Here is a 14,986-nt window from a genome sequence, read left to right on the forward strand (position 1 = left end):
AAATGAAAATTATAATGGAATGTTGAAAATGATTATGATAATTATGAAAATGAAGGAGATGATGAATATGGTAATGATGGTAATAACGAAAATTGTAATGGAAACGAAAATGTCGCAAATGATTATGGAAATGACGGAAATGATAATGACGAGAATAAAGTTGATAATGACGAATATAATGAAAGTGATGACGAATACGATGAAGGCAATGTCGAAAATGATTGAAATGACGAAAATGATGATATTTACGAAGATGATGAATATGATGAACGAACGGAGATGACGAATACGATAAAATGTGTTAACGAAAATGATGAAATTAAAGATGGTGATGAAAAAAATTATGATGGTAATGTCAAAAAACGATGCTGGTAGTGACGAAAATAACGATGGAATTGACAAAAATCAAAATAATGAAGAAAATGATGATGATAACGAAAATGAAAATGGTCATGATGAAAATGCTGATGGAAATAACGAAAACGATGATGGAAACGATGAAAATAAAGATGGGAATAATGATGGAAACTTCGAAAATTAAGATGGCAATGACAAAATCGATGGTAATGATGAAAATTGTAATGGAAACAAATTTATTACAATGACGAATATAACGAAGGTGATGACGAATACGATGAAGATGATGATGAAAATTACGAGAAAGATGGAAATGACGAAAATGATGATAACTAATTATGAAAATGATAGGTATGACAAAAATGATGGTAATGACAAATATAATGATGTTAATAACGAGAATAATGATGGTGATGTAAATTATAGCGATGATGACGAAAATGATAATGATGATGATAATGAAATTTTTTAAGATAATTTTTCAATGGAGTAGAAAAGAGAGTGAATGTAGGGAATGTACCGAGTTAGATGAATCAACGTAAAAATAAATCTGATGAAACTGAATTATTTGCTTCAGTGTAACTGAAAGTCTCTCGCTTGTGTTGCGAGAATTCATCGTACGAACGATGAGGGAAACAGAGAGAAATCAAGAAATCGTTCAATATGAGACTTACGCATACTGGGGCATGTTATATTATGCTCTAAGCAAAAAGTCAGTTTTTGGACGAACGTAGACTTTATCGGTTGTTGTTGCTCTGTCGTCCGAAAGGTTCGGTTAACAGTAACTAACACTGACGGATACTACATCCGACTACATCGTACAGATTACTAACTTATTGCTAATTTAAATCTCTTATTCTAACACAACACATTTCTAGACATCGTAAAATCAAACGCATTAAAAATATCATTGAAAGACCGTAAACAAAAACTAAAACAATTATTATAGCCGTAGTTTGTTCTGCGAAAGGGAATCTATACCTATAAAAATGGATTTCTGTCTGTCTGTCCCTATGTTCCTTATAGAATCGAAAACTACTGAATCGATCGGAGTGAAAATTAGGAGTTTTTGGTGCCAGGGAAGGTTCTTATGCTGCTTACAGATCCCTCCCCCCCATTCAAATGAAACACAAATTTCTGCAAAAATCGAGAACTAATCAAGCAAATGGAACACAATTTTATATGTGCGTGTTTTTGGAGACAAGAATTTTTTCTATGTTGAATTAAGACCCCTCCCCACTTTAGGAGGGGGGGGGGGGCTCTCATACAAATGAAGTACAAATTTCCTCATAACTCCAGAACTAATCAAGCAAATGGAACCAAATTTAGCATGTGGGTGTTTTTGTAGGCAATTTTTTTTCTATGGTGAATTGAGACCCCTCCCCTCTTTAGGAGGGGAATTATGACCCCTCTCCCTTTTAAGAGGGGGGGCTTCCATACACATGAAATACAAATTTCCTCATAACTTGAGAACTAATCAAGCGAATGGAACCAAATTTGACATGTGGGTGTTTTTGGAGACAAGAATTTTTTCTATGGTGTATTGAAACCTCTCCCTACTTTAGGAGGGGGGGCTCCTATACAAATGAAATACAAATTTCCTCATAACTCGAGAACTAATCAAGCAAATGGAACAAAATTTGGCACGTGAGGGTTTCCAGAGATACGATTTTTTGCTATAGTGGTTTAAGGCCCCTCCTCCCTCTAGAAGGGGGGACTCCCATACAAATGAAATACAGATTTGTGTATAACTCGGGAGCTAATCAAGCAAATGGATCCACATTTGGCAAATGAATGTTTTTGGAGGCAAACACTTTTTCTACGGGGAATTGAGACCCCTCCCCTCCCCTCTTCCTCTCTTTAGGAGAGGAATTATGACCCCCCCTCCCCTATAAGAGGTGGGCTCCCATACAAATGAAACACAAATTTCTGCATGTCTCGGAAACTAATCAAGCAAATGGAACCAAATTTGGCATGCGAAGGTTTTTGGAGGCAGAAATTTTTTCTATGGTGGATTCAAACCCCTCCTTTCTCTAAGAGAGGAGGGATTCCATACAAATAAAGCAAAAATTTCCTATTAATCAAGCAAATGGAACCAAACTTGGCATGTGAGGGTTTCTAGAGGCAGCATTTTTTTCTGTGGTTGTTTAAGACCCCTTCTTCCTCTAGAAGAAGTGGATTTCCATACAAATGAAAACATGCAAATTTCTGTATAACTCGGGTACTAATCAAGCAAATGGAACCTTGCTTCCTCTAAGAGATAGAGAGAGGAGGAAGGGGGGCTTCTATACAAATGAAACACAAATTTCTGCATAAATTGTTACCAGGGATTGCAAATTTGCGGTGATTTAGAAATATCTTGGTTTGTCAAAAAGAAAGGTCTTGGTTGCAGGTTTACAATTAAGTAAATCTTCAGCATTATGCATCTGCCCCCTTTCTAGAATGGCGTAGCGCGCGCCGGGTTCTCTAGTATAATCATATAGTTCAATTGGAAACTGGTAAATTGAGCATTCTAATTGTCTTTAAATACTATCCCCTGACATAACTCTTCCATTACTGGAGCATCCATTGGCGTAACTAAGAATTTTCCCTGGAGGGGGTCCAGGGATGCCCTCTAAAATTTATTTCATTATGTATAAAAACATTTATTTACTAGTAACTAAACAAATATAATGTTCTCATCAACAATATTTCATTTATTTTATAAACTATTGACGAGTCTTTGCGTCGATGTAAAGAGTAATACAAAGGCCCCAGCGGTAAACCCTCAAATGCAAAACTTTTCAGTTTGCAATTTTACGAGAAGGGGAACCAAATTAGTTAGGGCTACTCACCGAAGCCTGACATGTGTAGGGACGAGGGAGGGATCCTAATAATAAACGAGCGCGAGGTGGCCGACAATCAATTCTTTGATGAACACCCCAATGGCGAAGTTGCAAAAGAAGCCGGAACGGAAATTAAACTAGGAGTGCCCATGGAAGATAGTAATATTCCAGCACCTGAGCTCCAAGAAGCCAAACGAAAAACCGGGTTGCCGAAGACCAAGAAAACCGTTGGTAAGAACTGTCTGCCAGCAGATCTTTATAAACATGCTCGAGAAATACTGACAACGGCTGTATGCTGGGTTATTTCCAAGATTTGGAAGAAGAAGCTACCGGACGAATGGATAGAACGTGTGGCTTGTCCTATCTAGAAAAGGGCTGGTAAACGTCAACCACCAGGTACTCTCTCAGATCCTGTTACGGCGGCCGTCACCAATAGAACTAATAGCGATGGACAGATCTTGTAGAGATGTCGTGAATACAGCATACCTACTCATCACATTTATTTATTTCATCGATACCATCTATGGCAGATAATGCTCGAATACGGTTTTCCGAATAAACTGACGCGACGCGATCAGAGCTATTTTGGATCGAGTGATGTATTTCATGCGCATCTCGGGGACACTCGAGTCCCATCGAGACGCGACGAGAGTTGAGACAAGGTGACGGCTTATCCTGCTTGTTGTTCAACATCGCTCTTGAGGGGATGATCATACGAGCGGGCATCGTATCGAGAGGCATAATTTTCACTTATTCCTAGGCTTTGCAGATGACTTTCATATCATAGCCAGGAACTTTGCAACAACGGCGGCAATCTACGCCAGATTGAAAGCGGGGAATAGGAGGATTGAGGTAAAAATAAATGCGTCGATTATCAAATACATACATGAAAGGAAACAAACGCGTGCCTCCCGCGGACGGTAACCGTTGGCGGGGCAAACTAGAAGTAGTAGATAAGTTCATGTATTTGGAATCGCTGGTGACCGTGGACAACACTAGTAAGGAGATCCACGGGCACATTCAAGCGGGAAATCGAGCCTGCTTTGCCTTCGTACAACGCTACGATCATGAAGCACACGCCGCCATACGAAGCTGACGATGTACAAAACCCTTATTAGACCAGTAGTTCTCTATGGACTTGAAGCCGTGATACTGCTCACGGAAGCGAGGGCCTAGGGCTAGGGCTATGGCTATGGCTATGGCTATGGCTAGGGCTAGGGCTAGGGCTAGGGCTAGGGCTAGGGCTAGGGCTAGGGCTAGGGCTAGGGCTAGGGCTAGGGCTAGGGCTAGGGCTAGGGCTAGGGCTAGGGCTAGGGCTAGGACTAGGACTAGGGCTAGGGCTAGGGCTAGGGCTAGGGCTAGGTCTCCTGCTGTACCTTCTTTATCTCTACCTGAACCACCGTTAGGTATTAGTTTGAGAGGAATGATGTGCCTAAGAACTCTATCTACGCTGGCTACTACATGCCCTATCTACTGCTGTACTCTATCACATATCACATTGCAATAACACCTATCGCATCCAGCGATATAGTGCGATACCCGCACGTTATCCGCAGCGCCATCAGTTTGAACAGTTTGTTCAGAAACATTGACATGGCTACGCTGGCTATCCGACGTCTCTTACTGCTGCCATTTAGCCATTTAGCGGCATAATTTTTGGGCAGCACAGTAACCGCCGGTGACGCCTTACCAGAAGTATAATCGACGTGGCTGGTTGTCTCAACATCTGACGCACTAAGACACCTTGACACGTTTCGAGACAATCACTTGTTCCCATACCGTAATTTTGACCTCAAGGACCGCCTCACAGCTTCCGTCTAATGGTGTGATCCCTTTATTATGCCTATGGCATCTGATGCCAGCTTTCAACCTCGAAGAACTGGCCTACCACCGTTAAGACAATATCGTTAGTAAAACCAGTGAGCGTTCCAGAATGTGGGACCGGGAATCAAGGTCTATCGAACACATACTGTCAGACTTGGTATCATGGCACTATCAGCCGTGTCGCACACTAACGTCCGGTTCTCAAAGTTCGGTACCCTCATCTTTTGCAGCGTTCGGGCGATCACTCCACAACTAGCGCTGTGACGTTGGTCGTGACTATGGCACATTGTCGGGCCCCCGCCTCCTGTTATGCCTCATGGGCTTCTCGACTTTCGCTATGACTGATTTGATGGTATCGACGGTGGACGTTTCTTTACGGAATCCATACTGCATTCTTGCCAGCCCGGTTTTGCTTTCCGTAACGGGCGTTAACCATTTCCATCTGATAGGCACTGTTCCAGGAATTTGAGTCCGCATCGCGGCATAGCTCCTGGAAACAGGTTTTCTGACTATACCTAACCTGTTTGTAGAGCGCCTGGCCGCTCTAAGCTCAACACCAGGCGCTTTGACATCGACTGCTCTTGATCGACTGATGTTAGTGATCGACTGATCGAAGATGTTAGTGTGGACACGTTGTACTCCCGACATTTCCGCAAAATATGATGGATAATAGAAATTTGATCCACAGTCACGTAGTTACGTAGTATTCGATCGTACCAAACTGGCGAACTCTACGGAGTGCGGATATTTGGGCAACTGCACAAAATCACGCGACCACTGAATGAAACTCTTTCTTTCCGTTGGAACTGGGTGCTATCGCTACGGTCCTTAAAAACGGGTTAAACACGATATGCTTTGCCCGGACAGACCGCAACTGCGATGCTAGCTGATGAACCCTCGACCGTACGAATTGACTGGTTAAACGAGGAATGGCTGCAAGCGATGAACGGGGAATAACTTGAAAAAGTATCTAAGGATTTCTACGAGGGATAATTTCATCAAGAATCGACGAGCGCGGAATCAGTTTATCACGACCCTGAGGAGGACCGGCTTCCGGTTGAACTTTGCAAACATGGTAAAGAACCGCTAGCAACAGCTTTCATTGTATTCAATAATTCTCAGGATCCAGGGTGGAGAGATTACCGGAGAATTGGATAGGAGGAGTAATTTGCATCATCTACAAATAGGACGATCGGCTCAAATGTTCAAATTATCCTTAAGAGATGTCGTGAATACCACGTGCTCACTTATCATACTTTTGTTGAGTTCAAGACAGCATACGATACAGTCGAACGGAAACAGCTATGTTGCACAAAGCGCGAGAATGGATTCTCGGATAAACTGGCGCGGCTGATCAAAAGCAAAGCTCTCCTAAAATGTGTGATGTGCTACGCTCGCGTTGCGGTCACCATCTCGAGCCGCTTCCGTCGAACATTTCGTCAAGAAGCTTAACGAATTGCCGATGAGTAGGTGAGGATCGAGTGGAGTGGGGATGGCACAAACAAATCCGGCTGCAAAATGTTAAAAAAAAGATTTGCGGATTTGGTAACTATGTAATGTGTAATTGAAATGAAACTGAACACAAGGAATTTTGCATTGAATGTGCTGAATTTATTATTTATTAAAATGTTATAAGGCATAAACTATATACAATGGTGAACCACATTTATGAATTAATCATATACTGAGAATAGTTTTTCATAGAAAAGAAAATCATTTCGCAAGGAAGTCCAAAATATCCCGTTGAGTCAAGATTCCAACCACTTTTTCTCTTTTCACTAATGTTTCGTTTTCGGTTTCTGAAACAAAATAAAACAAAGTTAGAAGATTCATCCCTGCACAAAAAAAATCTTCGGTCGGTACTAACGAATTTTTTCCTCTTCCGTTACCAACACGAACGGATCCTTCTCCAGAATTCGAGCAACCTTTCCGACGGTACACTCGCGGTTTACTTTGACGAATTGTTTAAAAATAGCACGCGAAGCCGGATCCGTTGGTTTCACCATACAGTTTACCATCTTCGCAACCAGATTGGGCAAGTGTACCACTCCCCTGACCGTTCCGTCGAATTGGATTACCGGCAGCTGGTTGAAGCGGTGGCTGTTCATTATTCCGATAGCTTCTTTGATCGAAACTTCTGGGGTAATGGTCACCGGATTAACCAGTTTTAAGGTAGTTCCAATCGGCAGGTCCCACCATCTGAAAATATTTGCTGGGTTCGAACTTTATTTCAATACAAGTTTTATCTGTTACTCACTTGTGGTTGTGTACGTTAACGCTCTCCTTGAAATTACGAGCTTCCATCCAATTATCCGACACGAATTTAGTCAGATGGTTGCGGATGTTATCCGGTAGGATCACTACGCAGTTTTGGTCTTCGTTTAGTTCCTTTGCAGCCATTAGAGCAACGTATGTGTTTGCACCAGCACTGCCCCCGCAGAGAAGACCTTCCTCTGCGATTAATTTCCGGGCCATATTCAAAGCATCTTTGTCGTTGTATTTAATCCATTTATCTACAACCGACCGGTCCAGTACCGTTGGCACAAAATCGTATCCGACACCTTCGACCTCCCAAAATTTGCAATCCGTTTCATTCAGTTGTGCCGGTTGAGCAAGAATCGATCCCAACGGATCAGAGCAAATCACTTTACAGTTGGGGTTGGTTTCCTTTAGTTTTCTACCCAAGCCGGTGGCGGTTCCTCCAGTTCCCGCTCCCATTACTACCATGTCGACCTTATTATTCAGTTGTTCTAGGATTTCCGTCCCGGTTCCATCGTAATGCGCCAATGGATTGCACGAGTTGGTGTATTGGTTTAGGATGACTGCTTTTGGTCTTTCTCGCTGTAATCGCTGTGCGACTGCGATCAGTCCGTCCGGTGAATCGAATGCGGCCTCGTTCGGTGTACGGATAACTTCGGCACCGAGAGCCTGCAGCGTGTCCACTTTTTCGTTGGACATCTTTTCCGGCATAACGATCACGCAGCGGTAGCCCTTGATGGCAGCGGAAAGCGCCAAACCGATACCGGTGTTGCCGGAAGTCGGCTCGACGATGGTATAGCCTGGCTTTAGTATGCCTCGCTTTTCGGCTTCTTCGATCATACGCAAGCCGATGCGATCCTTGACCGAACCGGCCGGATTGAGGAATTCGCATTTCGCATCTGTGGAAAAAGAAATTGTGGCGGTTTGTAAACAAAAAGTCTGCTGCTTTGCCTGGTTACTGCTGTGCACACTTACAAACGTTACATTTTACTCCGAATTGCTGGGGGATTTTGTTAAGTTTGACCAAAGGAGTATTTCCAATTGCCTCCAAAATGTTATTGATCGCTTTTGGGTTGTGGATGCTAGTTTTGGAAATGAATATATTCAATGTATTTTTAGAATTTTGCATAATTTAAACATTTCGATATTTACAGCCTAATAATGATTTTATCCAGCCAACTTAAGTAGGTGGAATAGTTGCACGAGTACGGGAAAATATTGGAAAACATTATTTCAATTAAATTCGCTGTTGTGCATCACAATTAAAATTTAAAGGTAAGTTTTTCAAAACCACTTGCATTATTAAAGAACGCTTTATGATTAATTAATTTTTCACTGCTTTCAGTCTAATAATTCAAGGCACTTGCACTAAAAGAATATTTTACGAATTGAATAGAAATATTTAGAGAAATAATTTCAATTGATTAGTGAAGCTGTTTAAAGTTGTTCCGGTGTAGTCCCCCAGAGAGGCTAAAGGTAAGTTTTTGAAAATCTCTTGCTTCCTAAACTATTCTTACGCCATCAGGCATATTTACTTACGGTGCCAAATTCGGATGGGGATTAGCTTCTTGTGTTCCCAGCTTCCAGGTACATCGGGATTGCAAATCAGGACGCACGAAGTATGCGTTAAAATCTTGAGCCGAATTGGTTTTATCATCTGAATGTCCATGTCCATTCATGGGGCACTGACGATGTTCAAGTCCCATTCTGTTCGACACTCTGGTTCTTCCTGACACTTGAAGCACTTTTCACCTGATTCCGGATTATTCCGTATTGACCTGAGGACCACTGACTGTTGACTGATGCTGCCCATGGCTAACGGGGGACTATTTATATGAACTGCTAATGTGTCCGCAAATCGCATGACGTTGAACGCATGTGGGAGATAAAAGAAAAAACAAATTCGGCTAGAATTCGCACTTGCAAAGCAAAGGTGATGCAACATTCTAATCGGGGGATTCCGTTGTATTTTCATAATTACTATTATAATTATTTATGAACACTGTGATCGAAAAACATGACTAAAATAGTTGATCGTTTGCTTTTCGCTCAAAACTTTCACTGAACTCGAAATGCTTAGTTCTGATTATCTGGTTTGCAATGGCACAACGAATCGATGAACATTTTAAATTTTGTGCACACTTTCCACGTTTACACAGAGCACTTCCTTCAAGGATTGGTTTTCCGGCTTTTCCTATAAACATTCCAAGTTTCCTGAAAACCACCTGATTTTTCTTTTATCAATTTTTCCGCTGAGTCATGATGAGACGACACACCTCCAAAAAACGGCCCAATTGTACCAATCTTACGCTGCTTTGATCCGTTCTTCACGGGCGTGCTGCGGCGGCGCGTCTGTTATGCTTATGGTATGCGCGCGTTTACCACTTTACCATCGTATCTGCGGAAAAGGGTCGATGCTCGCGCGTCGGTGCGTGTTTTGGTTGTCAGAAAACTGTTGCTGCAGCCGCAGCTGTTGATGTGTGGAAAAGCGGTTGATCGAACGAAAGCAGCAGCCAGTGTGTACTACATCGTCGTTTGAATGTTTCTTTCACTGCGCCGATAAGCTGGTATTGAGTTTGAGAGACGGCGTCGCTCGATGCATGTCTCGTTCGCTGGCTTGGTGACTCTCACCAAGTTGAGGAAGTTGCTGCGATTTATGAGTATTAGAACGGCGTGAACGGAGTATACTAACCGTTGGAATAGATTGTATTAATTCACATCGAAACAGTTAAAATTTGCACAGTAGTTATGACAGTGCAGAAAAAAATATTGAAAAGGGCTCTAGATATATTATAGATTGGCATTTGAATTGCAATCTAAAATCTCTAAAATAATATGCCATCGTAATTTATTGCAATGTCCATTTCAAGCTATGAACTGAGTCTATACTGCTAATTTTCTTCGGGAACTTGGCTTAGCTTTAGGTATAATTTCATATTATAATAATTGACTGTTCGAGACCATAAGAAACTCCCGATTTAAAACAACTAAACAATTGAATCAATTATTTAAATATTCCTAAAAATGTTTTAAGAATGCATCAAGAATGTCGATATTAGAGTCTCAGTCCCATAATTTTATGATTTATTTTCTTCAGTTTGAGTTTAAAAATGTATCAACCAGAGGGGACCTTACATTGCTGTATCTTTCGGACGCTGACTTTTACGGCATTATTCTTGACACTTCTATCAGAAACTTTGCCGGAAGAGGTTGTATTTAAAGTCAGTACATAGATCTGCCTCCCAGTTGGCCTCGGGGTATGATGCTGGCCTAATAAGCCAGTCGTATGTTCGAATCTCAACTGGGAAAGGCTGTTGGAATTGATAGGATCATAGCAACTAGCCCTGCAATTGTCCTGTATTCTAATAGCTGGCTGTAAAGTCTGTCGTACAAAAACAGAAGGCCAAGTTTTGATAACGGAATTAGCACCTAGGCTTTGCTTACATAGATCTGGCTAGTCTAAAGTACAAAAATTGAGTCACGAAAAATGTTCTGCTGAGCTTTTGCTCGAGGTGGCAGAAATATTTTTATACGACATTTTCCTTTATTCCTTACTACTGCTTTGAACAATAAGCTTCAAATAAGGTTTGCAAGGAAATCATAAATTATTAGGAAATGAATTCAATCTTTTTGATCGTGCTTTTCTATTGACATTAAAGAGCGATTTCCAAAATATATTTGGTAACTGTGTTGTAGGGGTTTCAGCGAAACGTCCACTTTAGCTGCGATTGCTGCTTGACATAAAAACGACAAGGACATGAGATAGCATCTCAAATAATTTCAACTCGATCTAGTTGGGTGCGTTTTAGTAAAAAAAAGGTTTATTTCCCATGCAATAATTTTTTAATATCTAATGAAAATTTTGTCGACCATTAAATTTCAGTACCTAAAATTTTACATTAACTCGTCAATCAGAGATGTTGATTTCGTATAAAACCTAAAAATGCATCCTCCCTTTGTCTCTCAGGCTCCGTTGGTCAGGTTTTCCGCGTCAACAACGTAGTTCAGCATGTCACGTTGCGTTACGATTCCTACGAGTGTTTCTACGGGCTTAGGTTTCTCCGAGTCTGATTCTGTAAAAAAAAACAAATGTCACCTAATTAGCTGCTGCTCCACTGGAACTCATTCCTCCATACTTACGTTGTTTCTCGTTGCGCACAATCAGTACGAATGGGTCTTTCTCCAAGATACGCGAGGCATGCCCGACGCAGTCCGTTTGGTCGATCTTGACGAACAACTTAAATATCGCTCGAGATACGGGATCTTCCGGTGTGACCAATCGGTTAAGCAGTTTGCTCATCACATTCGGCAGATAGACAGTTCCCTTGATCGTGCAGTCCCATTCGATCACTGGCAGCTGGTTTACGTTGTTGGTCTTCATGATGTCGATTGCCTTTCGAATCGTTTCCGACGGACTGATCGTCAGTGGTGTTGCAAGGTTCAAGTTCGTTATGGGGTTATTCCACCACCTGAAATCATTTAGTTTAGTACAATTTTTTTTAAATGAATCGTCAGCAACTTACGTATGATTGTGAACATTGGTGGAAGGTTTAAAATTGCGAGCCTCCATCCAGTTGTCCGAAACGAATTTGGTTAGGTAGTTGCGAATGTTGTCCGGTAGAATAACGACGCAGTTTTGTCCTTCCACGAGGTCTTTGGCAGCCTCCAAAGCAACTGCCACATTTCCACCACTGCTTCCTCCACAGAGGAAGCCTTCTTCCGCTATCAGACGACGTGCCATCGGCAGAGCGGCTTTGTCGTTGAATTTAACCCAGCGATCCACCACACTCCGGTCCAGTACCGTCGGAATAAAATCGTATCCTACACCTTCAACTTCATAAAAGGATACATCCGACTTATTCATTGCGTCTGGCAATGCCAAAATCGATCCTTCCGGATCGGCCCCAACGATTACGCAATTAGGTTTAACTTCCTTGATTTTTCTACCGATGCCAGCGACGGTTCCGCCGGTTCCTGCACCGACAACCACCATGTCTACGTTACCGTCTAACTGATCTAAAATCTCCGCTCCCGTTCCATCGTAGTGAGCCAATGGATTGCCTGCATTGGTGTATTGATTCAACACGACTGAGTCGGGAATCTCCCGCTGTAGACGTTGTGCGACAGCTATCAGTCCTTCCGGTGAATCGAATGCCGCCTCGGTTGGCGTGCGAATCACTTGGGCACCGAGAGCCTTCAACGTGTCGACCTTTTCGTTTGACATCTTCTCCGGCATGACGATCAGACATTTATAGCCCTTGACGGCAGCGCCCATGGCCAGCCCAATGCCGGTGTTTCCGGAAGTCGGTTCGATGATGGTACAACCTGGCTTCAGCAGACCCTTCCGCTCAGCTTCCTCGATCATACGCAGCCCGATGCGATCCTTCACCGAGCCACCCGGGCTAAGAAATTCGCATTTGGCATCTGCAAGGATTGAGGAAAGAGTTGAGTACTAACTAGTGGAAGGGAAATGTTTACAGTTACTTACAGAGATTGCATTTCAAGCCGGCGGCTTGGGGGATTTTGTTCAGTTTGACCAGTGGCGTGTTACCGACGGCTTGAAGAATCGTTTGCAAGTGTTTTGGGCGAGGAGTACTGAAAACGGAGAAATAAACAAAAGCGTGATTACAGTGGTAATATTCGAAAGTCTTCCTATCTTATGATTACTCTTTTCGGTTTATCACTACGCGGAAGCACCTGTTCGCGTGGCAGTATCAGCGCACAGACGCTGCTTATCGCAATGCGTTCACAGCAGAAAAATTGCTTCGCTGTTGGTCGTCGGGTTGAGTCAGTGGTCTCGACACTGCTCTAGGGTTTTGCGGTTTGTTTTCCGCTGATAAGAAATTTATGTAATTGGAAATAACATAATCGATTCAAATGTAGCTGTTTGTGTACATGGTCAGTGCTACGCGTGATGTTTAGATTCTTCACTTGTTAATTAAACAATTGACATAGTAGGCGTCTTCCAAAATGACAATAGCAATAGTTTTTAACAATGTTTAAACAGTTGAAATGTCGTTAAGTTCAGCTTATTACTATAATCTAAATTTGTATGATGCGTTATTCGCATCATTTTCAGGGACTTTTTTGCTGTTCATTTCAGACGCAATTCTGATGTTGACCCACACGATAGGTTATCTGAGTTTGTTTTCTAGCTCAATTAAAGACAAAATATATGGTGAAGCTTTCATGAATTTAATAGCACAGTCCAAAACACCAGTTTTTTTTATGACAGATAGCGAAAAATATGTTCCAGATAACAGGAAAACTGATAGCAAAAAAGGCGTGTTTTTAGTTAGGAAGAATAGTTGAAAACAGTCGTTTAAACTGATGATGAAAAGTTTTAATCAATGAAATATTCATTTTGCTCTACAGCCCGTTCCTCTGTTTGATTCAAGGGAAGAGTTTGATTCAGAGGATTTAGATGGTAGAAATTTTAGTATTTATCTTCAGAGATCATGATTTAGAAATCTTAAAGATAGATATTAGATAGATACCATGGTTTCAAAACTTCGAAAACTAATCGATACTCAAGAACTTTAAAAATCGTCCCTAATCCTTTAAGCCACGTGAAAAATTTTAATAGACAAGTTGCTCTTAGCACATTGTAATCAATCAATTCAAAAATTTGATTTTACATTGAAAAAGTCGTACGATTAAGTCTTGTAAACGGGCAAAAATAAATCTAGAACATTTTGCTTTTTGCAAACAGCAAATCACATCATTCACCTGGTCTACGTACAAGCGAATGCTTCCAAAAAATAGAGTAATTTTGTACTTTCTGTTTTGTTCTTAACCAAAAGCACACACAATATGGAATCTATCATGCGAAATTATTTTACAACCTACACTGCTTTACACACATGCCACTCTACCCATGCCATTCAGCAGTACACGTAGGTTCTAACATACTCACAGCTCATTATGATGATGTGGGCTCGGCTCCTTAGTATCGGCCGTCCAGGTACAGCGCGATGGTAGATCCGGACGCTTGAAGCTGGCCAAAAATTCCTCTCGTGCTTCCGATGTGCTCCCGTTTGTATGAGCCAGGTCATTGTGCTGGTGGCCATTCATCGGGCAGGTACGATGGTCGGATGACATTTTCTCGCTTTACCTGTGCACTTGCTAGGGTTTTGTTTCTTGTCAGCGGTTTTTCGCCTGCGTTCTGAGAGCTTTCGACTGGTCCGAACTACGATCCAAGCCAAACTGGTTCGGCCTGCGGTAGAAAAAGTCAATTTAAATTGATTGACAGCAAGTGTTGCCAGCTGTGGAAGCATATCGTGGGCGTCAATGAAGTTTGATTTTGTAAATTATTTCTACACAAAACCTGAACCCTAACATAAACGAAAATCAATTCGTCGTGATCCCCTTGGGACCCAAAACCCAATATTTGGCAACCTTTCCAGAGAGAGGTCGTAACATTATCATTATTCGGGTATGCCTTCGTGTGCTTACCGACGCACTGATAGCAAATAGCATGTTTGCAGTGAGAACCGAAAATTAAAACCAAAAGCGGAGAGATTAGAGATAGCTTGGATTAATCCACCTAGCAGCAAAAAGGAAGCCATCAAGTTTTTTTTATGGGCAATTTACAACCTATGCCAACATTTCTAGGTAAACATCCGATTTATATTTCAGACGATTCGGTGTTTTCTGATCGATTTTCGTACTCTTGTTTTGGTGAAAAGAAGGTAATGCAATGTTCTGTCTGGCGGTGGTTG

General features: G+C 41.8%; 1 protein-coding gene across 1 annotated transcript; it reads right to left on the minus strand.

The window, feature by feature from the left end:
• Nucleotides 1–6,719: 6,719 nt before the first annotated feature.
• LOC128732453 (uncharacterized) lies at nucleotides 6,720–14,428 on the minus strand. The gene is made up of 10 exons (XM_053825703.1): nucleotides 14,182–14,428; nucleotides 12,754–12,860; nucleotides 11,789–12,689; nucleotides 11,406–11,734; nucleotides 11,231–11,338; nucleotides 8,805–9,000; nucleotides 8,241–8,347; nucleotides 7,264–8,164; nucleotides 6,874–7,205; nucleotides 6,720–6,805 (listed from the first exon to the last, which is right to left on the minus strand). The coding sequence occupies exons 1-10, from the start codon at nucleotides 14,364–14,366 to the stop codon at nucleotides 6,720–6,722; spliced, it is 3,252 nt and encodes a 1,083-aa protein (XP_053681678.1). The 5' UTR covers nucleotides 14,367–14,428.
• Nucleotides 14,429–14,986: the final 558 nt, after the last annotated feature.

Source organism: Sabethes cyaneus, chromosome 1 (genome assembly GCF_943734655.1).
Source record: "Sabethes cyaneus chromosome 1, idSabCyanKW18_F2, whole genome shotgun sequence".
Lineage (NCBI taxonomy): Eukaryota > Metazoa > Arthropoda > Insecta > Diptera > Culicidae > Sabethes > Sabethes cyaneus.

Excerpts from the sequence above, each read along its gene's own strand:
- LOC128732453 (XM_053825703.1), bottom strand. The coding sequence starts at position 14,366 with ATGTCATCCGACCATCGTACCTGCCCGATGAATGGCCACCAGCACAAT. Across the intron at positions 8,348-8,804 it reads CCCCATCCGAATTTGGCACC|CATCCACAACCCAAAAGCGA; the intron begins GTAAGTAAATAT and ends TTCCAAAACTAG. Across the intron at positions 8,165-8,240 it reads CGGAGTAAAATGTAACGTTT|ATGCGAAATGCGAATTCCTC; the intron begins GTAAGTGTGCAC and ends CTTTTTCCACAG.